The following is a 25,978-nucleotide window of genomic DNA, read 5'->3' on the forward strand; positions in this document are numbered from 1 at the left end:
AACTTACATTGTCTCATTCATTCTCTCTTAACAATAACCTCTCATTCTTGCCTTCCTGGGAAGGGTGTCTTGTGATGAATGTGGATGGAGAAGATAATAAAGAATTAAGTTGTTAACCCTTAGAATTCATATTTCTGTGGCAGAGGGAAATATGCATTGTTTTTATAAATAATCCAGACATTGCAACAAGCCTGCTTGCTTCCAGCTCTGGAAGTAGAGCTGGACACAGTTTCTGCAGTGACAGGAATTCAATTGTCAAAATAAAGGGCCGGGTGTTTTTGAAATACCAGTTGGGGGCTGAGGGTTGTTGGGGAAGCCCCCCACCAATGCCTACACTGTCAGGATGTATGCTATGAGAGAAGGGGGTGGGAAGGAGGAGTTTGTGAAAGACCCATGGAGGCCTGAGAGGGGACACAGAACATGTGGGGTGCAGAAAGGATGGGGGCTCCTCAGCGGGAGCTCATCAGCAGTTTCTTCTATTTTCCTAGGTTGCACAGAAGGTTCTTTTCCAGGGCCACTGATCTGAGGAAGTCAGTGTCAGTCGATTTTGTGGCGGTGTCAGATGGGAAGAGGGGCCGTGAGATGGCTCCTCAGGCATCTGCCCTGAAGTCCAACGGCCTGAGTCTGACCCTGGGCACACATGGTAGAGGAGAGTTCTAGATGGGAGGAGAGGCCTCTTCAAAGGGCTTGCCACAGTGAACAGCGTCAGTACAAAGGGATGCTTTAAATTTTACTTAAAGTAGCTGGGCATGGTGGTAAACACCTTTAATCAGCTAGGTGGATCTCAAAGTTCGAGGCTAGCCTGGTCTACATAGGAAGTTCAGGCTAACCAAAGCTATATAGTTGGCCCTTATTTTCCTTTCCACCCTAAAAGTGGGTATTTTGAAAATAGTCAAATTGTCTCAATTTCAAGAACCATTTTAATAATCAATGGCCAAGAAGATATTTAATTCATAGTTCTTCTGAGCATTGATTTGATAAACCTGGTCTTTATTTTTTAATTTATCATCAGTTTTGGAGACAGATCTTACTTTGTAGACAGAAACTCACTATGTAGCCCAGGCTGGCCTCAAACTCATGGTGTCCTGCTTCACTTCTCAGTGCTGGGATTTTAGGCCTAAGCTACCATACCTGAGTTGCGTTAATGAACTTTAAAGTCCGGCTTCTGCTTCTCAATATGAGAATGAGTCTAGGGCCTTATGCATGCTGGGTAAGTGTCCTACCATTAGGTTGTAGCCCATGGCTTGATTTAATGAAGGAGAGAGAGAGAGAATATGTGTGTGTGTGTGTGTGTGTGTGTGTGTGTGTGTGTGTGTGTGTGTGTGTGTGTGTGTGTGAGAGAGAGAGAGAGAGAGAGAGAGAGAGATATGCAGGCAGGCAGACAGACAGACATGTGTTCCCACACCCAGGTCTCACACAGCAAGTGCTCTTACCACCCCTCAGACATCTTAACGTATGTATTTTTTTTATCTTGTTACTTTTGTTGTATGTGTGTTGTACGATGTACACATCACTGGTGTGGGCATGCGTGTACCACGGTGTACATGCGGAAGCCAGAAGACAGCTTTCAGTAGGTGTTCAGACAGCTTCTGAGGCTCAGCGTACTCCAGGCTGGTTGGCTCAGGAGCTCCCAGTGACCCTGCGCCCACCTCCCAGCTCCATGTAGGAGTGCTGGGATGGTGGGTTTGAATCCTTATATCCAGCTTTTCACTGTCAGTCTGTGTGCCAAGTGCTTTTACACCCTGAACTTTCTTGGTGGCCTCAATTTAATGAACTTTTAAGTGCCTTAGGCTTCCCTGCACTGTGCTCCCTTTGGTTTTGTCCTAAGTAGCAGTTAATTGACAGTCCAGATAGTGCTGTGGTCAGGACCTGGGAGTGCTGACTGGAAAGAGATAACGATTTTTGTTAGCTCCGGAGACATCGTACTGGTTTTTATAAAAACGTAAGGATTGCTTTTCAGACTGCCTGGACTAGGATGATGTCTCCATTTATCTGTTTTATTTTTAGGTTTATCCTTTTGTTCACTGTTGTGCTCAATATCAATTCCCTATATCTCAAAAGACATCATTTATTTGTTTGTTTGTTTGTTTGTTTGTAGACAGGGTCTCTATGTTGTACTGGCTGTCCTAGAGCTCATTCAATAGAGCAAGCTGGCTGTGAACTCATAGAGATAGATAGGCCCACCTTCTCTGCCCCCCCCCAAGAGCTGAGATCAAGGACATGTGCTTGAAATATGCATTTTAAAAATTATTTTTAGGAAAATAAAAATCAGGGCCAGAGAGATAACTTAGCCATTAAAGGCCAAGGGTCATAACCAGAACCTCAAGAGAAATGACAGTCACAGTCCATATGCTATCAGGACTTGCAGTTGAAGATGTAGAGCCTTGTGGGGTTTTTTAGTATAAATTTTTTATTTTTTGAAATAATTCTTAAGTTTTTAAAATTAAAATGTAATTACACCATTTACCCTTCCCTTTCCTCACCCCTCTGTGTCTCTCCCCTCACCTCCCCGTGGTGTCTCTCCCCTCTCAGATTTGCAGCCCCCTTTCATTTATCTTATACAAGGAAAGGGACCACTTTGAAATGTGGTCTGTTTCCCCAGGTGACCTTGCAGGTGGGGCTCCAGCTCTGGGGTTTGGGCTTTTCCCCGCCCACATCCTGGTGTCACACACAGCCTACACTGCACATGGGTTTGTCTCCTTTTCCTATTAGGTTCTCTCTCCAGCTTATTTGTTTAGGAAATAACATGTATCGGGTTCCCTCTAGTGGACAGAATCACTTTTGTTAACTTTCTGCCAGCAAGGTCACAAGCCTTTATTATTGCAGGTGCCTCAAGGAAAATAAAGTCAGAGGTGGGAATCTCCTAAGAGATTACACATAAAATTATATGTGTGCTTACGTAAAACGAATGAATGAGTATGTGTTTTGGAGCAGACACTTGCTTGGCTTGGCATTGAAGGAACTACATTAATGTGATTCCCATGCTCAGCTACTAACACCTACTTTAATGAACCACACAGAGCAAAGTGAGAACCACAGGGACCCTGTTGCACTGTTAAACTGAGGCTTTTAAGTCCAGGATGTAGTTCTATGATAGAGTACTTGCCTAGCATGCAGAAAGCCCTGGTTCAATCCAGTGTTGCATAAACTGGATGTGGTGGTGCATATCTGTAATCGTAGTCCTGAGGAGATGTGTGCAGAAGGATCAGAAATTTAATGTTATCCTTGGCTACGTAAGTCTGAGGCCAACCTGGGCTACAAGAGACACTATTCTGCAAGAATGACCTGAACTTCTGATCTATCTCCCTTTACCTTTGAAATGTGAGGATTACAGGCATGGCCACCACGTCATTTTTATATGCTGCTAGAGAGCTTTATCTGCTAAGCAAGCTCTCTACCAAGTGAGCTGCAACCCCAACCCCATCCTTTCAGTGATAACATCATATCCGATAGTCTGGGAACTTTTCTGGGCCAGGTTCTATTGGCATCTAATGGGCACAGACCAAGGAAGCTAATTAACTTTGTAAGTCTCAAAACAAAACTGACTGTGACAGTTGTGCCAATGTGGAGAACCCCTGTTCTACATAGCCCACTCTAAAACTTCACCGTGCTTTCCAAACAGCTGCTGTCTGGATGTGCTTAGCAAAGACTGTGGGTAGCTCTGGCCTCTGTTCATGACTGGGCTCCACCTAACTGAGGCTGTGCCCCCGAGTTACCGTGAGATACAGCTGTTTTGTAGAATAAGCTCTGAGGAATCATTACTGGGAGAAGCCAGCTATCCACCCAGAAGCTCCTCCTCCTAAGCCATTCTGTTCACAGGTGACTGTATTACCTTCCAAACTGCAGTCTTCCTTGAAACTCGTTCTAGGCCTGAAGTCTCTGTGGTAACCTGTTCTGGTGCTGAAGTTTTGTTTTGCTTTATTGTTTGTTGTTGTTGTTGTTACTGTGCTGGAAATTGTACCCTGGCCTTTGTGCTTGCTACCACCACACCACACATCACAAGAGCAGACTTTTTTTTTCTTAAGGTTTATTTATTTTTATGTGTGTTGGTATTCTGTTTGCAATCCTGTGAGAGTATCAGGTCCTCTGGAACCAGTTACAGATAGTTGTGAGCTGCCATGTGGGTGTGGGAATTGAACCAGGGTCCTCTAGAAGAACAGTCAGCGCTCGTAACTGCTCAGCCATCTCTCCAGCCCCAGAAATGTTTTTAAAATCCAATCTAAGCTGTTCTTACTACAGACAAGCCCTGCTTTTTGTTATTTACTAGAGTTTGAACTAAGAAGAGAGTAGCAGGGCATCCTCTTCACTGTGTCTGTCCATAATTTTATCCTTTTAATAGTTTGTTCCCTTTCCAGCTTTAGTATTTGGTTTTTAAAATGTTAGCTATTTTTATCAGTATAATCTGAACTTTCTCTTGGTTGGAAAAATGAGGGTAGGGCCAGGTGCAGTTCTTAGGGGTGCTGTGCTGACATCTTTAACAGGAGCACTTGATGATTATCCTAGTCACCAGTGCCCCCCTGCTGGGCAGTCCTGTCTGCCCTCTGAGCTTGTATTTACATGGTTCCCCTCCCCCAGCACTGACCCCCAGTGTACTGTTTGCTAGTTGTGCCTACTTCGTTTGTTTTATTCTTACTGGGTTCTGATTTCTTTTCCTGCTTGGCTCACATTATTTACATATTTTTTAATCCTTCGTTGTTCCCATTGGCGACACCTTTGTTCTGAGTTTAGATTAGTCAAACCGTTACAGGAAGTCCAGGGAGACCAATTTGAGACCAATAGGGTCAGTGCGGTAGCTCAGTGACTAAAGGCATTTAGCACAGAAGCCTGATGACCTGAGTCTGACCCCCTGGACCCCTGTGAAGTTGGGAGAACCAAGTGCACAGAGATGTCCTCTGCCTTCCACACGTCTGGTGGACATCACACACACACACACATACCACTTCAACTGTAACAAGTGTTAAGTTGTTAAACTCTGATAAATGTCTGATGGACACCATATACTCACTTACTTAAACTTAAATGAAATTGAATTTAAAAACTAAGGCCAAAATGCTCTTCCCTTGAACTTGATTCTCTTAGAAGTTTTACATTCTCTGTAGTGGTTGAATGGCAGAGAAGCATTATTCAATAGAATGTCCCACAGTGATGGAGAGATTCTGTGGCTTATGTGTGACCCAGTATCATCACCACTAGCTAAACATAGTCACTGAGCACTGGGAAGGTGGCTTGTTAGACTGAGGAACTAAATTTTCTATTTTAATTAGTTTGAGTTAAGATTTAAGTTGCCCCCTGGTGATTAAGGTAGCCTGTTGGACAGGACAGGTATTTTTCATTGATCTTCACAAGGTGCTTCTCAGGTCAGCAGTATCGTTGTTACCCCAGGACCTGTCAGAAGAACAGTCAGCGGAATGTGGGGGCTCATGGTAATTTCAGTACTTAGGAGTCTGAAGCAGGAGGATTGCTTCAAGCTCAAGGCTAATTTGGCCCATGTAGTGAGTTGCAGGCCAGCCTGGGGTATACACCCTTTAAACAAAACTAAAGTGGACATGGTAGTGCACACCATTAATCCCGGCACCCAGAGGGCAGAGGCAGGCTGATCTCTGTGAGTTCAAAGCTAGCCTGGACTATATAGTGAACAGAGGCCATCTGGAGTTACATGGTAAGACCTGTTTTAAAACAAAACGAAACAAAACACAAAACCAACACATAGACCAAACAAGACGAAACCAAAGATCCACAGGTAACCGTACACATTTAAGCATAAGAAAGAATGGGATTTGGGTGAGCATTGGAGTCATGTGGAGAATTAAAAAACCTGCCACCTGCCTCTGCCCTCCACGACTCACATTTAAGTGGTACTAGACATGTGTTAGTTGTTGGGTTTTTGGTTCTTTTTTGTAAATATTCTCTGAAGTAATTTTAATGGTGCAGCAAAGATGGTTGGTGTGCAGCATTGTGCGAGCCATCTGAGCCACTGGTAACGGTGGACTCTTCAGCCTCAGGAAGCCCAGGTCTTTGTTCCTCCACTGATTCCAGTCCATGCGGTTTGGGTTTGAAAATCCTTCATCTACGAGAGGGTTTTCCACTGTTCTGGTCATTGATATGTGTAGAAAATATTCCTGGAACTTCTACCCCACCTTTGACCATTCAGTTCCTGGAATAAAGAAAGACCTTTATAGCACTAAAGCTGGGCAGATATCTGTCCTTTATGTTATTAAAATCTATTTCCTATCCATAAGCCTGAGTTATGTTTCATCTGGGCAGCTCTTAACTCCCAACTGGCAGCCCTCATGGCTGTGCTTCCTTGACTCCTAACCCATGGTGTCTTCCTCCTCTCTCCACCTTCTCTCTCTTTGACCTAGGCAAGCCCAGGGACACCAAGCCCCGCCCACCTCAATTCTGCCCAGCTATAGGCTGTAGGCATCTTTATTCACCAATCAGAAATAACTTGAGGGGAAGGTCATATAGCATCACTTGGGTCTCTGTGCAGATGCTCTGTCTTGGGGGCAACCATGTTTTGGGGGCCGCACTTGGCATTACATACAATACGTAGCAACAGACCAAACCGATGTGTATGCTGGGATGCAAAGCTCTCTGCTACCCCATGTAACCTTGATCTGCATCTGTGTCTGACCCCCTTGTGCCTGTGGCATATCAGAACGAATGCTTTTGTGAAAACTTTCTTTTCATAAAGGGTCAGTTTTGGTGTTTACTCAAAGCTTTCTGGTTGCTATTTTTTATTATTGATGAATTTTTGGTCTTTAAGTGTCTCTCCCCTTTCTGATAGGTCAGAGTATGTTAATATTTTGGTTTTTCAAAGTTGCTAAGAAATCTGCTAATGACAGCTTGTCACTCGAGTTTGTTGTGTGTTCCTTGAGTTGCAAGTTGAATAGCCTGAGGATCAGAATGTTCTGTGGTGTGGAGGGGTGAGGCACAAGGGAAGCCCCACCTCCAGTTTCCTCATTCAACCTCACAGCAGTGAGCTGAGGAATGTTGGCACTGAGCCAGGACAGCAAGGCGTCTGGAACATTCAGGTCCCCACTCCTTCCAGACTTCGGGCGACTGGGTCAGGGGTGTTACCTTTCATTGCAGTACTCTACCTAAGAGCTGGGGAAGGAACAGATACTAGGCGACTGTTTTTGGTTTCTGAACTTCCTACATAGTTCAGGCTAGCCTCAAATTTGCAGCGGCTAGGTACAGTGGAGCACGTGAGTACTTGGAGCACTTGGAGAAGTGAGGCTTCTAAGATGGAGGCTAGACCGGGCTGCATATGGTCCTCTCTCTCAAAAGACCGAACGAAGAAGCGCTTCGTGATGTTGAGCTTAGATTTGTTTTTATGTCTCTTGTATGTTTGTGCAGTACATATATTTTAAGTGTATGAGTTTCTTGTATGTCTTACATGTCTACACCCTGTGTCTGAAGCCAGAAGAGGGCATCGGATCCCCTGGAACTGGGGTGACAGATGGTTGTAAGCAGCAGTGTGGGCGCTGGGGATTGAACCCGGGTCCTCTGCAGGAGCAGCACATGCCTTGCCTAAAGTACTGTGCCACCTCCCTCTGATGAGCTTTATTTCAGTTAAAACCCTTCATTCTTACGTATAGGAAGGTTCTGGATATTCTGTAAGAATTGGCCACGGCTTGGATATAAAAGGAGCAAATTCCACTCATAAAAATTTTTCTCAAAAATATACTCTAGAATTGTTTACTTTTCTGACTATAAACTCTAGTTTCAATCCTTGTGTTACCTACAACAAGATTTTAGTTATAAGGAGAAGCAAAAAGAATTGTCTTATCCTCTGAAGACTGAAACAACCAGTCTGTTGCTGTACCTGTCTACATAACGGAATCTGAACTCAAAAGTAACAGTGTGACGATCACGCCAGTAATCATGGCTCATGGGAGACTGCAGCCAACTGACTGCTGAGGGCATGGCCACAGTGAACTGTAGAGAGAGACCCTGTCTCAAAAAACAAACAAAGCAGACCACAAAACAGAGGCCTGGTGATGAATCTTAGTGGTTAGAGCACCTCATAAACCACATCTGTCATCTGAGTACTTCAGGGGTGAAGGTGGACAGGCGGGGGGGGGGGCAGAGTGTGAGGGGAGAGAGGTGTCAGAACTTCAAGGTCAGTCTCAGCTCCATAGCAAGCTGGAGGTAGCCTGGGACACATGAGAACTTGTCTCCAGAGGATGTGTGCTGTGGGGAAGGAGAAATGAACATATGCCTCTGTGGGAATCAGCCTTATGTCTCGGGAAGCACTAACGGGTTAAAATAGACATAATGCCTATATTTATGTACGTGTGTAAGTCATAAAACCGGAAAGGTCATACAAAGGAAGGAAGATCGTGAAAGAGAAAGGGAAAGTTAATAATGGAGCACATGACTAAAACAGAAGGGGTGCTGTCTGGGTGAAGGGAGGAACGCAGGCAGACGGGAGGGAGGGTAGCGGGAAAGGATGGATTGGAACAGTCTCAGATGCATAAGCTCAGATGCCATGACCAAACCCAGCACGCTGTGTGCTAACTTCCAAAAATTAATTGACAAGCAGACTGTAAAGTTTTTATGTAACTACTTCTGTGTTGGAACATATCCTTTAGGACAACTGAAGCCATGCTTCTCGTCATTCATATTTGGCTCACAATAAACTGTTTCTCATTTTAAAAAAAGGAAAGAAAGGAAGAAAAGAAAACAAATAATAAATGAGATAAAACAGCCCAGAAAGAAGGCCTTGACCACTAGAAGGACAGAGACTTGCCAGGAGGTCTCCTGGGTAGAGACTCTCCCTGAGGAGAAGGTTGTGACGAAGGAGAGATGCTATACTTGGCCTTCCTAACTCGGTCCGTCCTGGAACGGTCTTTCCTGAAAGCTGTGCAAAGCCCTGTGAGTGAAGGCTCCTAATTTCACCTGATGCCATGCCCAGCAGCAGACCCTCAGGAACAGGTTCTCTCTGTGAGGGAACTGGAGCGTCTGTAGGTTAGCTGGAAAGATTCAGGGGTGGTGAAGGCAGTGAGTCAGCCTTAGTTACCTTTTTGTCACAGTGATAAAATGCCCCGGCAAAGCTCTTTCAGCCGCTGCCTTTCCTCCAGTGCTGTAATGGTGCTCATGTATGTCCTGCTGATGCTCTCAAAACATCAACAGTGCTGAAGAGACAAACCCTGGGCCCTTATCAGGCCGTGCTCCATAGCTGTTGTCAGAACTGGGAAATCATTGTAACCTCACAACCAGGTTCAACAAGTGTGGGGCAACCAGCCCAGGTTTGATGTGCGATTCAAAGATTCAAAGACCTAGAAAATCGGCCAGACAATCCTGTCAATTCAGTTCCATTGTATTCGTCACCTCAGATGGCATCATGGGCCACAAAGAAGCAAGACAAAAGCACACAAGACGGGAAAACCCTGTGGTCCTTTTCCTAGGGTTGTTATAGATATAAACAAGATGCCCGAGTGGCAAACATAAAATGAAAGAAGAGGAGAAAAATCAGTTTACAGGTGAAAGTGAAAGTGGGTTGTTTACAGCCACAGGGGTACGGAGTTCACCATGGCAGGGAACATACAGTGCAGGGGCAGGAAGCTGGCTTTGCGTGTACGCTCAGAAGAGAGTGCGCAGGAAGTAGGCCTTGTTCTAGATCTACCCGAGTCCTAGCTTCCTGTGAGGGTCTGCCTCCTCCACAAGCAACACCAGCAGCTGGGGGACCAAATCTCAACTGAGCGATCCTACGATCCTACGATCCTACAGGTGTTAGCGTTTCACACCAGACCCCCAGCAGTGCTGTCTTGAGCTTCTGCTCTCCCATCCTCCCAACAGTGGAGCGGGCTGCACTGAAAACTCGCCCCTTGCTGGTGGTGGGAACAGAAGGATGTTGTCTGAGAGGGCTCAGGTGAGAAAGTGTGCTTGTGGGCTGAGGTCTAGTAATGCATCTAGAGCTGTGACTAGCATGGTGAGCAGCAGTTACGCCCTGAGCTAGGGGCAGAATCCAAGGGCCCTTGGAGGAGACTACTGCTCCAGACCCAGGTGACAGGTTACTGAAACATAGGAGAAAGGTTTGGTCAGGAAGCATGAAACTCAGCACCAGGCTGCCAAAGATGTCCCCCCAGCCTCGAGGTGTTTGCTCTATGGCAAGTCAGATGCTTAAACAGAAGATTCAGGAGTGTGCACAAAACGGACGGTAGCCAGGTGGAGAGTTAAGTCTTTTGGGGGATTGTAATCAAGTGGCAAGGGGGGATGTTCACCCCTTTAAAGGTAGGAGAATGCATAAGGAAAGGTTGGAATCTGAAAGGGATTTAGTGTTGGGAAATTAATGCTGTCTAACTTTGTTTCCCCCTTGGTCATGCATCTAGTGTGTGTCAGTTCTTGGAGCTGTGTCAGAGTCCAGACGGTGGCTTTGGAGGGGGCCCTGGTCAGTACCCACACCTCGCTCCCACGTATGCAGCTGTCAACGCGCTATGCATCATTGGCACGGAGGAAGCCTACAACGTCATTAACAGGTGATGCTGCGGGCCGCAGTGGGGAGGCTCCAGGAGGGTCCACTGCTGTTTGGCACTGACCATTGCCCTTTCTGCCCTCTCCCTGCTCTCAGAGAGAAGCTCCTTCAGTACTTGTACTCCCTAAAGCAACCGGATGGCTCTTTTCTCATGCACGTCGGAGGAGAGGTGGATGTAAGGTGAGTGGGACGGTTGCATCCATGGCTTCTAAAACGTACCTATTCTTAGAGCTGCTAAGCCTCAGAAACATGGCAAAGTGCTGCTTCATCCCATATGCCGATGTGCAAATGTTGTGTCCCTGGCACAGTGTCACGGTCATTGCTAATAGGACACTAATGTCCTAGGGTGTCACTGTCTCTCGGCTTCTTTCATGAAATGTCAGAATATGAGTTGGATAAAAATAAAATGCTTTTGATTTAGAAATACGAGATACATTTGTTTGGTGTAAAATAGTTTACTGTAAGTAATTCCATAGTGTAACATAAGCTTTCACCTCTCTTGGCGAAACAAGTGTACAGTACCTCTGTAAATCCTGTCTGGCTACATTTGGTGAAACCCCGAGGGTGCTGAACACCCAAGGCCCATGAGGGTTCCTCGTGGGGTGCAGAGGTCCTTGTGGGCCAGTACACTGAAGAACTGCAGCGGGCTTGAACCAACTGATGGGCACCGTCGGTGTCTGCTGGCTCGATCCTCGGATCTTACTCTAGAAGTATATCTGGCTAGGTATGGTGGTGTGTGATCTCGGCCCTTGGGAAGTGGAGGCAGGGGGATCAAGAGGTCACTGTCATTCTTGGCTATATAATGATTTCAAGGCTAACCTGGGCTACATGACCCTGTGGATTAAAAAGAAGAAAAGGGAAAATAGATATACAGATATACTAGTTACCCCAGCTAGTAGATTCCTGACCTGTGGGCAGCCCATCAAAGGAGTTTACTAAATAAGTAATTTCTTAAATGCAGTGGATCACTGAGATTGTATATTATTTAGTCTAGGAAAAATACATTTTGGGGAGGAGGTGAAATTTTTATGTCAAAATGATAGCGCTATTGTGTGTGTGTGTGTGTGTGTGTGTGTGTGTGTGTGTGTGTGTGTGTTGTTTTGTGACAGGGTCTCACTGTGTAGCCCTGGATGGCTTGGAACTCATTGTGTAGACCAGGCTAGTCTTGAACTCATTCAGAGATCCTCCTGTCTCCCCCAAGTGTCTGGCCTCACCGCGGGTTCTTGAGCACGTTCTTCACAGTGGCGTGCTAGCTGTGTAGCTTTTGGGTTAAGTGTTTTGGCATGGCTAGCATGGTATCTGGCTCACAGGTAAAGGCATTCACAGCACAGGCTTGACAATCTAAGTTTGGTCCTGGTAGAAGGAGAGAGCAGAGAACACAGAATTGCCCTCTGACCGCCACACGTGTGCTGTAGTAGGTGTACCCCCACCTGCCATCCTAGACGCATGATGATGATGGTGGTGGTGATGATGGTGATGGTGATTTTTAAACAGTCTTAAAGAAAACAGACCAACCAGATAGGCCTTGTTTGCCTCCTAGGAAGCAGTAGTGGCTGAGGTCTGGAAATGGAGGTCTGTGTTGAAGTCCTGAGCAGTTTCTACACCAGGAGCTGATAGGAGACTGAGAACAAGCTCAGTGGATTTCTGCTAGCATCTAATTCACCAAGCGACACAGTACCAGGCTATAACGATGCAGCTTCAGTGCCCTACAGGAGAGGGCGCACTCTTGGGTGACTTACGTTGTCGCTTGCTTCCTGGGTCCTTCTGCTCTGGCTGAACCAGGTACAGAGACTCCCTCACCTGCTGTCTTAGTTAAGGTCTGCTGGTGTGCAGGGACACCATGACCACGGCAGTTCTTAGAGGAAACCATTAAACTGGGGCTGGCTGACAGTTCAGTGGTTTAGTCCATTATCATCATGGCGGGAAGCACGGTGGTGTGCAGGAAGGTATGGTGCAGGAGAGTCACTGGGAGAGTCACTACATCCAGATCAGCATGTGCCCAGAAGAGAGAGTGAGCGACTAGGCTCGGTTTAAGCTTCTGAGACCCTGAAGCCCCTAGTGTTGTACTTCCTCCGGCAAAACCACACCTGCTCCAACAAGGCCACACCTGTTAACGGTGCTGCGCACTGTAGGCCCGCAATGGCCATTTTTATTCAACCTACCACACCTGCTTTGACTTTAGGCCAGAGCTTGGAGGCTGCACTGTCCTTAGAGAATCATGGCAGCTTGCAAGACAGTTTAGTTTTTATTGATTAATTGAAGCTGGGCGCGGTGGCGCACTGACCGTCAGCATTTAAGAGGCTGAGGCAGGAGGAGAGTGAATTCAAGGTCTGCATACAAGGCCTCCATAGAGAAACCCTATGTCAAAACAACTGGATGTGGTGGCTCATGCCTTTAATTCCAACACTTCAGAGGCAGAGGCAGGCAGGTCCTTATGAGTTCCAGGTCAGCCAAGATACACAGAGACCTCACTTCACAAGACCAAATGACGTCGACAACAACAAAAATAAAAAGAAGCTGAATGAGATGAGGCACAAGCAAGCAAATCATGGTGTCTCCATGGTGTTTCCTTAACAGACTAGTTTTAGATATCATTCTCTGAGTTTCCAAAATGCAGTCTTTTTCTGTGTCTGTGTTCATATATGCTAGACAAATGCAGGGAAACTTCTCTAGTCAATTCTGTGTGTTCCATTAAGGAGCAGCAGGCCATCATCCTCGCCACATTTCTTTGGTTTTCCTTTGCCTAGAAGCACCAGCCAGTGCTCAGTAGAGAAAGTCAAAACCAGAGACAATTTATCACTTAGAGAGCAGCTTATTCCAGTGCCTGATTAGACAGAGATGGTCTCCTGACCCCAGAGTCTAGAACAATTCCTGGTAGTTCCTAAGAATGCCTTACTCAGGTGTCCATAGCTTCGGGGTCCCTGCAATGAACAGCTAAGTAAGGAGTTACTGTTAGCCGGGCCTGGCCCATGACCTCAGACTCCTACTCAGAAGACTCAGCAGAGTTATAAAGTAAAGGCTAGCCTGGTAACTCTGAGATCCTGTCTCAAAGTAAAAAGCAAAATGGAAGTTTGACGTGCAGCTCTCATTTAGAGCATTTGCTTACTATATATGAGACACCGGATTCAATCCTGAGCACTGGGAAAACAAACAAATAAACAATAAATAGGGGGCCTATTTATTCATTTTTGTCTGTTCATCTATTCATGAATTAACTGTAGGATTTGTAGTGTTCTCTGGGGAGAGGAGAGACAAGTGACAGAGCAGGATGTATTCAAGGGATGAGCAGTTAGCTGAAAGCTACTGAGGTGTAGGAGGCCTGCAGGCCTCTGGGAACAATGACCTGTGGCAGGCTGGGGACAGATGGAGGAGACCCTGAACTCTCATTACAGAGGCTGACAAATAAATTCTTACAGGTTTTAAGTAGGCAGTGAAATGAGCTGACTTGAACTCTCTGAGTTCTCTGGTAGCAGTGAATGAATTAGAGTGCTCCAGTGACGTCCTCTGGTTTCTGGACTGGAAGGAGGGAGACAAACAGAAGGTTGATCCAGGCGGATGATAAAGACTTGGGTCTGGAGGACAGTGCTGAAGAGAAGACAAAAGCAGACGAGCCTGAGAGCCATGGTGCTGGACACAGGAACAGGAAGAAGCTACATGGAAAGTTGTGTCTGTTCCCTCCCCAGCTCTGTGTGTGATCTAGGATTTGTGGTTAGTTACTGTTGTGTGACTTTTCTTGGGAGTCTTATTTCTGTCCATCTCAAATACAGAGGGCAACCAGAGGTCAAGGAAAATTTCATCCAGGCCCTGCTTGGTGAACCATTGAGTGCACTGGAGTTGTTTATAGAACATGGGTGATGTGGGCAGCTGCACCACCAAAACCCACGGGTGACAGTCACAAAAGCTGCATCATTGGAGTTCCCGTCCCCAGTCAGTCTTGTACATCCTATGTTCTCTGAAGCCACACTTTGTGGAGTCAGGATTACATGCATCGGGTGGAGGTCAGGAAGGAGCAAGAGGCTGGAGTCTCAGCTGAGTATCTAAACATCTCCCCTCCCCTTCTCTAACAAGGAAATGTTAATAGGCTTAGTCTCTTGAGTGTCACATGGGTAATCACAAATGCTCTGATTTCCAGAGGACAGCAGTTATTCATGCCTAGGAATTCCACAACACTCCGCCCCTTCTCCTGGGCTTTGTATTCTTATATTCTCTTCTGCAGCAATCCCTGGACCTTGGAATTATGTAGATGTATGATGACTTGCTGAGCGCACCAGGACATTTTCAACAATTTGACCGATTCTAAGTCTCTCTAGAAACTGTTTAGACAAATGTGCAGAAGGTAAACTGCTAAAAGGTAAAGATAAACTATTTGACAACAGCAGTAGCCTTCCTGCCCGCATAGGGTTTTGCTGTTTTACAATACCAAACATAGTTTCCCTCCATTGAAAAAGTAGTTGTTTGTACCATTGCTTCACTAGCAGATGGATTTTACCTGCTATGTTGATGACATTAACACACAGCCAAGCAGGCCTGTTGGCGACCGTTTCTCCCAGCAGCCAGCCTAGTGTCCTGTGGCACTACGAAAAGCAACCAGTGAGCTTCTAGCTCAGTCCAGCTTGATTCCTTCATATTCTGCAACCAGAACATACAGTAGTTTCTTGCAATAGGATCTTACCATCTAGTTACATACCATTCATATGTGGCCAATAGTAATATAGCCTGAATAGTGGGACTTTAGGGGTCTCCCTTGCCAATACCATAGGGAGATATCCCCACACCCAGGAAACAATTGAACCCTTTATCTTCTGTTTTTCTGTTCTTCTAGGTGCTTTTCCAAATCTGTGGAGAGCCTACAGCTTAATATTATATCACGTGCAAAAGGAACTCTTTCACAAAGTGGGGGTAGGCTCTCAATGCACACACACCACAGGCAGCTATTCCAAGCAATGAGAATAGGTCTTAGGAGTTGATGGCTGGGAGAATATTCTTTAAAACTGTTAGTGAGAGTCAAAAGATCCCATTGCTTTGTTTGTTTGCTTGAGACGAGGTTTCCCTGTGTAGCCGTGGCTGTCCTGGAGCTCACTCTGTAGACCAGACTGACCACAAGCCTGCCTCTGCCTCCTGAATGCTGGGATTAAAGGTGTGCCTGACTTTGATCCCATTGCTCTTAAAAGTAGTTTCTTCCAAAGAGCAATGTTAGGTGCAGCAGTGCATGTGGGGTGGAGGGGGGGTGACCTTATTTAGCTCAGGTATCCACAGTCATTGTTCATGAACCAACACCTCCTCATCTTGGGGTACTGCCATAGGCCACGCGCATGCCTACCCATGTCTGGTGGGCTTAATAGAACCATCTTGTGCTGTACTGCCCAGCCTAGGGCCAAGAGGTAGCAGTACTGCACTCTCGCTTACCACAGCTGTTGCCTGACTGGACTTCCTGGGTTTGGCAAGCTCCAGGCCAGCGCTGATCCTACTGCCTTGCCGTCAGCACAGCCGGCTGTCCCAAGTGTCCTGGGTTGGGTAGAGAATCTCTACTCCCAGTGTGTTTTCAAGGGAGATATATACAGAGCATGGGGGGCAATAATTGCCCACCCCAGCAAGATTTTTACTTACATCACTTTATCTTTATATCAGTCCACTGATGTTTACTGGGGACTGCCAGGAACTAAGGCAGCTCATGGCTCTAGCCTCTTTGCACATTAGAAGAGGGCCAGTAAATCCTCAGTTCAACATGTGGCACTTAGTTGCCCTGCCAGGCCCTTCTGTATGAACAGCGTTGGCCACCATGTTGGGGAAGTGGCTGTGTCAGTTCTCACCCTCAGGACTCCTTCCTCCATAGCAGTGGGCACACTGGGCTCACCTGTCCCTCTCCCACCTCTTTGGGAAACTGTTGTTCAAGCTTCTAGACCAATGCCCTTTCAACCTTCCTAATACTGCGACCCTTAATACAGTTCCTCATGTTGTGGTGACCCCCACCCCAACCTTAACATTATTCTCGTTGCTATTGCACAGCTGTGATTTCGCTACTGTTATGAATTGTAATATAAATGTCTGTGTTTTCTGATGGTCTTAGGTGAGCTCTGTGAAGGGGTTAGGTTAAGAAACACTAGAAGCTCACAACACATTTGGTTTCTGTCAGCTTTTCTTGTGAACGCCACACGAGCACAGATTTTGCCTCATTTGTTTTCAAGTGACCTGGACGCAAACAGGCCATTTTATTTGGTTTTTCTTTTTCGAATCCTTTTTGATGGTTTAGCCCTTTACAAACTGGTTGGCCATGCCAATCTAAATTACTCAGGCCCACCAGCACCTCTCCTACCTCACAAAGAGGCAAACCTCAAAAGCCCCATGACCCCATGCCAGTCCCTAGCCTGCTTTAAAGTCCTTCTTAGCTCCCTGCTGAACACAGAGAACGCTTACACCTCCTCTCCCGTGCCTCGTTCCCTCCATATCATTTCTACCTCATTTCCCAGTTTGACTCTTCCCATGTGTTCTGGATTCTTGAATTACAGAGGGTTTTTGTACAGATCCAGGTTACACTTTCCTATTGTTTGCCCCAGCTGTCAGCAGTGGCAAGCCAGCACCTCTGTCTCCTCTCTTTATCCAGGTTAGGGCATCCTGATGAAGGCTGACATGGAGTACAGTGCCCACATGCCGGCTTCCCACTCATGAGCAAGTTCTGCCCTCGGGCAGACAGCTCGGTTTCAGCTGCGTGTCTTGTTGACTATAGCCTCGGTGTTCCTGGCAGTCTTATTCCATTGTACATGAAGTTGTCAGGGATTGTAATAGATTCTCAAGTCCATCAACCATCTGAGGGTGTCTCCAATACAGACATCAAGGAGCCTGCCGCCCTCTGTCACATGCAGGAGTGCAGAGGAGGACAGTTCCTCTGGGATCTCCCCTGCAGACTTTGGGTACTAAAGTTCCCTCTGGGTTAGACGGCCCAGCGTCTGTCTCATGTCTTACATCAGCATGGGGGAACCGAGTTGCCATTCCAGCAGGGAGACCTGCTTATCCATACCACTTGGGCAAAGATGGCCGCACCGGAACTGCCCCCATGGATGCTGTACCCTCAGACAGCTCAGCCTCAGTTGTTAGCCCATCCCCCTTAGCAGAGGCCGTGTAACTGTGCTCCCCCAACTCATCTCTGGCTCTGTTCATCCCCCGTCCAGCCACTAGTTGTTGATGGCCTCATCCTGGGAGGTGAATTTCTGTTCATCCTCACTAGAGCGGGCAATAACAGACCCAAGAGACAATTTAGTCATGATAGCTGCCTCATGTGAGTCCTCCCTCAGTCTTCTACCTCCTGCATACTCTCAAGCACCTGAGACCACGTGCAGCAGCTCCTCAGGATTGCATACAGCTAGTGGGGGAGCGGGTTTCAGAAAAGGAGTGGCCGGAGTCTCCGTAAGGGCCTGATGCCCCTCCCCCACTCTCCTTCTGCACAGGAATAGATAGACACTATCTTGTGAGGATCTATTGAAGTCATCACAACTGCTTTCATTTCAAGACTGTAGCAGCCGTATCACACCGGGAGGACAGCATTCCACAACTGCCTCCCCTGTCTGTTCTTCCAAGATGAAAGGCAGACTGCATTTCAGGCCCCTCCCTGCCTCGTTAGGATTCTGAGAACTCTGCAGAGCCTTTGTGATGGCTCAAGCCCTGCAGGAAATTAGATCATACCTTCAGAGTTAGCATATGGTAAATGGCAACATTTGGCCCTCGCACGCTTGACTCTTGTGTACTCTGCTGGCGCATCTTGTGTACTGCGTGTATCCATCCGCCTGCCGGCGAGACTCAGCCTCGGCTGTGCCTTCGGCCAGTGGGAGCCTGGCTGGCCATAATGCCGATAGGACAGCCAAGCCTGTGGTTTCTGCAGAGATTTCCGTAGAGCGCCTCAGCAAGTCTGCCTCACGTTAGTCTGCACGCAGAGTAAGATGGAAGCCAGGCTTCCCTTCCCTTCCCTTTCAGGTTCCTTCTGAGCCCTTAGGGAAGGGTTTGTGAGTAGAATTCAAGCATATAACTCCTGTCTTTCCATGGCGGGTATTGGAGAAGACTATGGGTTGTTCCAGGACAGGCGGAGGAGATGAAAGAGCGTCTGGAGTCATGACTGAAAGGATAGAACGACACGATTAACTCAAATCAAATGGATAGATTTTATTTTATTTGCTCATTTTTCAGATAGGAGCTAGGAATGTAGCTTATGAAAAGAAAATTATACGAATTCTAGGTTTAAAAATATAAAAATTAAAAAAATAAACCCCAAAAGGCCACAGACCCAGGGCTAAGCCCTGCAGCCAAGACTAGCAGGCCATAAAGATAAAGGAACACAGGAAACACTGTTCAGGCAGGACTGACAAGCCATAAAAAAAGGAATGCAGGAACCAGCCTGAGTTAATGAGACTGATTCATGGGACGTCTGGCAGGAAGACATCTCCCCCCAGCTCACTCAGGGCCATATTTCAACTAGGTGTCCTCCGGCCCCTGATAAGCCCCTGACTTCTAGCACGTACTCTTTCTGCTTTGTTCTCACTGCTATGTTTGAATGAGCCAATTGTATGTAACCACGCCAAAACCCCCTAGCCTTCTCTATATAACCCTCTGACTTTTGAGTTTCGGGGCCGACACCTCTGTCTCCTGCGCGGGATATGTGTCGGCCCGGAGATCTCTGTAATAGGTCTCCGTAATAAACCTCGCCTTTGCTTATTACATCCAAAATGGTCTCTCTGTGTCTGGGGTCCGCGATTTCCCAAGACTTGAGTAAGGGTCTCTCTGCGTGGGATCTTTCATATTTATGGGGGCTCGTCCGGGATCTGCGCGACTACCCCAGACTCCGAAGACCCCTTGGAGGTGAGTTGGATGTTTGTCTGAGTGTTTCTGTGTGAGCGGCGCCGCATTCGTCAGTCTGTGTCTGTCTCTGTTTTGGTTCCACCGTGTGTGTATATATGTGTGTCTTAGTACTGGTCAGTGTTAAGAGGGCAGATGGGTATTCCTGCCCTGTGGTAAGAGGGCAGATGGGTATTCCTGCCCTGTGGTAAGAGGGCAGATGGGTATTCCTGCCTTGTGCTGAGAGGGTGGATGTGTATTCCTGCCCTGTGGTAAGAGGGTGGATGTGTATTCCTGCCCTGTAGGAGAGTGGATGTGTATCCCCACTCAGTGCAGCTGCCTTTGTGGTCCGTGAGGACCCCCTGGCTGCGGAAGGGGGGACGCCCCGGGCCCGCAAGGCTGCAGCCCCTGGAAGACGTTCCACGGGCGGAGAACAGTCGGGAGAGCCCGGCTATGGACAGTCAGGAGGACCTGACTCTGGTTTTCTGGAACAAAGGAGATGGAATGCTCCTTTTACCTAGGCGGGAGTGGACGAGGAATCCCACTCCGTCAGAGGTCGAGTTCGGCTGCCTATTTAAATATAGGCACGGACAAGTGTGCTTAGTCGTTAGGACAAGAGGACACTCTGGAATCCTGTTGGGAGGTGGAATCAGACGGTCCATCTCATCCCAAAAGCAGCTAAGGTTAAGCTGCAGTTTGGGCCACGTACTGAAGGTACCAGACATCTGTGAAAGTTGGTTATAAGATGCTTTGTCTTGGTCTTGTTTGTCTGGCTTGTTTTCTGTGGTATTGTCGAGTGTCTTTTTGGCTTTTGTTTCGTTTTTGAATTTTGGACTGACGACTGTGTTTGAATTTGGACTGACGACTGTGTTTAAAATCTTGGACTGATGACTGTGTTTGAAATCATGAAACTGTTTGCTTTGTTCGTCAAAGAGTTTTACTTGGTCCTCTTGGTGCTTAAGTTAAGAGTTAAAAATAATTTGCTTGAGAGAAATTGTTTTCTGCCAGGGAGTTTTGTCTTTCTCTCCTGAGCCTCCTCCCCAAGGAGAGAGGCCCCTCCCTTTACTCCCCTTGATCAGCCTAGCTGCTGTTAACAGTTGTGTAAACAGACATTAACAAAAGCCTTGAGGAAGAAACCGCTCATAAATAAAAAAGTTCCCCAGATTAGGCCTCCGGTATGAAACAAGTATAGTGAGTAAGAAACTTAATTTTATAGACCACGCTCTAGTGGCGGTGTGTTGGTTGATAGCCAATGTTAAGTTTTTAAAACATAGTGTTTTATCTGTGCTTGTGCTTGAAACACACAGTAGGGGGGAGCGAAATTAGCTGCGGAGCTGCTGCAGCGAGCATGGGGACTTCTCAAGTCTCTCCCAATTTTTCTGGCTCTTCAGGAGCTGTTTAAAAGAAAAAGGCTTAAGGTAAAAAGAAACACTATAAAAAGATTTCTTAGTGAATTACTACACCTTGGTTTGCGATCTCTGGGAATCTCATGGTGGACAGCTGAGATAAGCTGGAAAAGGATTTAAATTTTGCTTAGAAACAAAGAATCTTAAAGGTGGAGTTTCAGCCGGTATGACACTTAGTGCATAGCTGCCTAAAAGATCAGAAATGCTGTCAACAGGCTATAAAAAAGGGACAGGCTGTGTTAAAAATGCTACATAAAGAATAATCTAAAAAGGCTGAGAGTGAGGTGGGGGAGGACTCTAAGGAAAACAAGAACAAAAAAGGAATTTCTGCTTTTAGTGACCAGACCTTCAACTCTTTTGCTCACAGAAAGAGGGTGCTCATTAAGAGAAGTTCTTTAAGGAGCCTGCCTTATCTGCTGGCCCTATTCCAAGAGAGTAGCCAGTCTCCAGCATTAAATTACTTTTCTCACTGGTCATCATTAGCATGGAGAATGCCTTTGATCCTATCCCCACAGCAGCCAGTTCCTGCCCCTGTGGTCGAAATGTCCCAGGTTGGGGGACAGAGAAGCCCCTAAAATAGTTTCAAAGAATCTGCAACAAACTGTAAAGAACTTTGTTTTGTTTTGCCAGTTTAAATTTAGAATTCAGGCTTTGGCTGTGGCCGAGGTCAGGATTAATGTTTTCGTTTCCATGGGCCCTTAGCCCACTGAGACAGTTTGGTAAAGGACTACTACTACAGTCCTGATATTCAGAGACATGGAGAGAGCTATAGTTTTTTTTTATTAAAGGTTGGTACTATAGTATTAACAATCTCTTTATTAGATATAAGAGACAAGAAGCCCCAGGTGAACTGGTTACAATTCTTTTGTCAGCTGCTTAGTATCTAACACTCAGGTTCTATCGTCTCTCCATCCTTTTATTATTAGTTGTTACTGAAAGCCTAGTGCCATTTAGAGGATGGGTCTCTTGAGTGATAAAGCCACTGAGCTGGCACTAAAGGAAGGTACTCCTTAAGGGAAAATCTAAGTCCAGAGAGACAGCCGGTAACAGATAGGCTGCCCCTCTGCTCACTTTTCTGTTTCACAGACACAAGGTCTTTTTGTCCCAAGAAAGCCTCTTGGCTTAGCTGTGTGACTAAATGCTATTTGCCCTCTTCAGTGGACCTCTATTCTCAAGATTCTCTTGTTTTCTCACCATCCCATTTGAGATGCTTGTTAGTAACTGTTACAGGTCTTCTTTACCACCGAGGAAAGACGGAATCCTACTAGAGGCCAGAAAAAGTGTTCCAGAGATGGATAGAAGGCCCTCACTTCTGCCTGCTCTCTTCAGACGCCTAAAGGTAGGGAGTGCCAGGTCTGCCGCCAGGCTCCAAGGGTGGGTCTCTGAGGGGCTAGAAAATGCCCCACCAATCTGGCTAAGATAAAAAAAGGATATGAAGAAAAAGTTACAAAAATTTAAAGGGTTAAGTTAAGTTGCTGAGAGTTAGTACAAGTTACAGAGAAAGAGGTAAAAAGAACAGAAAGCTAAAAAAAAAAAAGAGACAAAAAGAAGAGGAAGTTAGAGAGATAAAGAGAGATAAAAGACGAGAGAGGAACATATACTGGCCACAGTAGTTAGGGAACCTAGGAAGATAGTACCTGGCAACAGAAGAGAATTCCTGACTAAAGATCAGTGTGCCTAATACAAAGAAAAAGGATATTGGGTCAGGGACTGCCCCAGAAAGAACAAGAGGGGACACTGGAGAGCCTCTTGGTGCTGGCTATACACAGAGATAGAAGGGAAGCCCGCCCAGTTGTTTTGTGGATACAGGGACCCAATGCTCTGTGCTCCTATGCCCCCCTGTGGGCCAATATCCAAAGACCTTGAGTGCAAGGAGCTACTAACAACGAACAATACTTATGGACTGCCCGAAGAACAGTGGACCTTGGCGTGGGCCGGGTAACCCACTAGTTCATAGTCATCCCTGACTGCCCCCATCCCTTGCTCATGAGAAAATTGCTCTCCAAATTGGCTTGCGTGGGCTGAAATGGCTGGATGAGGCCATGTGTATACATATCTATAGACTGTGTATGTGGAGCTTAAGACCTGTCTCAGTACACCAGTAACTGATGCTGGGAGTTGAATGGCTTAGTGCTTTTCTGCCTGAAACACACCGTTCCTGCCAGCCGGGCACTAACAATTATCACCCAATCCAGGACTTAAACTGTGATAGAGTGGCTGATAGAGTGTCCAAAGATGGGACCACTGGTCAGCTGCCATGGACTAGATTCTCCACCGGTTGGGGACAATCTGGTCACCTTGCTGCCCAATCCGGACCTGGAGCCACCACAGCACGAGTGTCAAACACTGACAGAAGCACATGGGTGGAGGAAAGACCTCTGCGACTGGCTGATTGACCCCTGCTGAAAGCCGAGGACCTTGTCCACAGACGGGAACAGTTCTCTTCATGAATAAAGGTCAGAGACAAGTGGGTGCTGCCATGGTGGACAACACAATGTCATCTAGAATGGCTGAACCTCTACCCCCCCCAGCACATCAGCGCCACAGATGCCTTTGACATCTCTTGGATGCCCGGATGAAGCCAACAACTGTGAGTACTATTCATTGCCCAGGAATACAGGAGGGAAGAGATTCAGTGACATGGGGCAGTGACAAAACAGATAAAGTGGCTCGGGAAATGGCTATACAGGAGCCTATCCTGGTTACAGGCCTGCAAGAGACAGCCACTGAGAACTAGGATTAGACTAAGGGATGGCCTCACTTAGAAAAGGCCCAAATTGCTTAAAAGATAAAGGACAATGGCACACTTGAGGGGAAGCTATACTCCCCAAAGAACAAACAAAAGACTCACTTTGCCAAATTAAGAAATGGACTCATTTAAGAGATAAGAAGTTTGTCCAAATAGTTAAAATATATATAATAGACTTTAAGATTTTAGCCAAGAGAGACAGTAAAAAGTATAAGATATGTCAATAAATAAATGCTTAACAAACAAACAGGGCAAAGAGACCTAGAGAGTTTAGTGAAAAGTCGAAGTGAACTTCACTGAGATAAAACCAAAAAAATATAATCACAAGTATCTCCTAGTGCTTGTAGATACTTTTTCAAGAATAGATAGAAGCTTTCCTCACCAAACGAGAGACGGCCTCTACAATCATCAAGAAGATACTGAAAGAAATCTTCCCCAGGTCTGGAATGCCCAAGGTAATCTGGTCAGACAACGGTCCTACTTTCGTTGCCAAGGTAAGCCAGGGTGTGGCCAGATATTTAGAGGTCGATTGGAAATTACATTATATTTACAGACCTCAAAGTTCAAGACAGGTAGAGTAAATAAACAGAACTCTAAAAGAGACCCTAAACAAATTGACCATGGAGACTGGCACAGACTGGGTGACACTCCTTCCCTCTTGCTCTCTTCAGAGCAAGAAATACCCCTTCCAGATTCAGCCTTACCCCCTTTGAGATCTTATATGGGGCCTCAGCTCCCCTGACTGTATTAGATGATGTTACTGAACCAACATGTCATAGTAATAATGATTTGTGTGCCAGGCTAAAAGACCTACAGGTGATACAGAAAGAAATCTGCTCACAGCTGACAGCAGCCTATGCCCCGGAGACCCCTGAGACATCCCATCAGTTCCAGGTCGGAAGCAGCTACACTGAGCCCAGACACTCGATCCTCGCTGGAAAGGACCATACCTGGTGCTGCTGACCACCCTGACAGCCGTCAATTCTCAGCCCTCACCAGTCGTGTACTTACTAGCTGTTAGGGCTGAGAGCTGGGACCTAGAGGGAAATTCAGTCATGTTTGTCCTGGGTTCCATCGAGATAGGTGTGGGGATAGGCTTGATTTCTATTACAAATGATGTAACATTACATATGTTAGTACTCCTAACACTTCTTGGGATTGTGCCTCAGGGATCACAACCTATATAAGTTTAGAAGTTCTGAAAGACAGTCATGACCTTGATGTATAGGTTCAGATAGTGTCCAGATAGAATCCTGATGCTAAAAACTTAATAAAAAAAGAGTTAAAAATTACTTAGGGCTAGGGCTATCTAGGTGCTGCAAGAGCAGCACAAGGACATCTGCTGTTGCCCTACAATACAAAGCTTATAGAGAATTCAGAACTGCCATTGACTCAGATATAAAAAAAATAAAAGACTTTTTAGCTGACCTCCAAGAATACCTAACCTCCCTCTCAGAGGTAGTCCTTCAAAATAAAAAAAAAGATTAGACCTGATATTCCTTAAAAAAGGAGTCTGTGTGCTATACTGAAAAAAAAATGTTGCTTCTATACAGACCATTCAAGAATAATTAAAGACTCCATAAATAAACTTAAAAAAAGGTTAGACAAAAGACAGACAGAAAAACACATCAGAGATGGTTCGAGAGCTAGTTTAGTAGATCTCCCTGGATGACTACCCTACACTCTGCTACAGCTGGGCCATTATTAATAATTTTCTTGGTTTTAGTTTTTGGCTCCTGCGTGACAAACAGGTTAATTGCTTTTGTTAAAAATTGAGTGGGTGCTGTGCGGTTGATGGTTGTGAGACAACAGTACCAGTCAGTTAGGACAACTGGTGAGACCAAATACGAGACTTGATATCAAAATTCTAAGATTAGAATTATTTAGTAGGAGAAGACGGGAATGAAAAGAAAATTATACGAATTCTAGGTTTAAAAATATAAAAATTAAAAAAATAAACCCCAAAAGGCCACAGACCCAGGGCTAAGCCCTGCAGCCAAGACTAGCAGGCCATAAAGATAAAGGAACACAGGAAACACTGTTCAGGCAGGACTGACAAGCCATAAAAAAAGGAATGCAGGAACCAGCCTGAGTTAATGAGACTGATTCATGGGACGTCTGGCAGGAAGACATCTCCCCCCAGCTCACTCAGGGCCATATTTCAACTAGGTGTCCTCCGGCCCCTGATAAGCCCCTGACTTCTAGCACGTACTCTTTCTGCTTTGTTCTCACTGCTATGTTTGAATGAGCCAATTGTATGTAACCACGCCAAAACCCCCTAGCCTTCTCTATATAACCCTCTGACTTTTGAGTTTCGGGGCCGACACCTCTGTCTCCTGCGCGGGATATGTGTCGGCCCGGAGATCTCTGTAATAGGTCTCCGTAATAAACCTCGCCTTTGCTTATTACATCCAAAATGGTCTCTCTGTGTCTGGGGTCCGCGATTTCCCAAGACTTGAGTAAGGGTCTCTCTGCGTGGGATCTTTCACTTAGAGGAAGTGAACGTTCATGGTATATACAAAC

At 46.1% G+C, this 25,978-nt stretch overlaps 1 protein-coding gene across 8 annotated transcripts in view; it reads left to right on the forward strand.

Moving 5' to 3' along the window:
* The window catches only part of Fntb (farnesyltransferase, CAAX box, subunit beta), an 89,500-nt gene that overhangs the window by 31,796 nt on the left and 31,726 nt on the right, over window positions 1–25,978 (forward strand). For 2 of the 8 annotated variants that reach the window (NM_172034.2, XM_087554570.1), the window contains 2 exon segments: window positions 10,338–10,484; window positions 10,577–10,660. In NM_172034.2, coding sequence (NP_742031.1) covers window positions 10,338–10,484; window positions 10,577–10,660 — 231 coding nt within the window. 8 annotated transcript variants of the gene reach the window in all.

The sequence above is a fragment of the Rattus norvegicus genome, chromosome 6 (assembly GCF_021556685.1).
Source record: "Rattus norvegicus strain SHRSP/BbbUtx chromosome 6, alternate assembly SHRSP_T2T, whole genome shotgun sequence".
In the NCBI taxonomy this organism is placed as follows: Eukaryota; Metazoa; Chordata; class Mammalia; order Rodentia; family Muridae; genus Rattus; species Rattus norvegicus.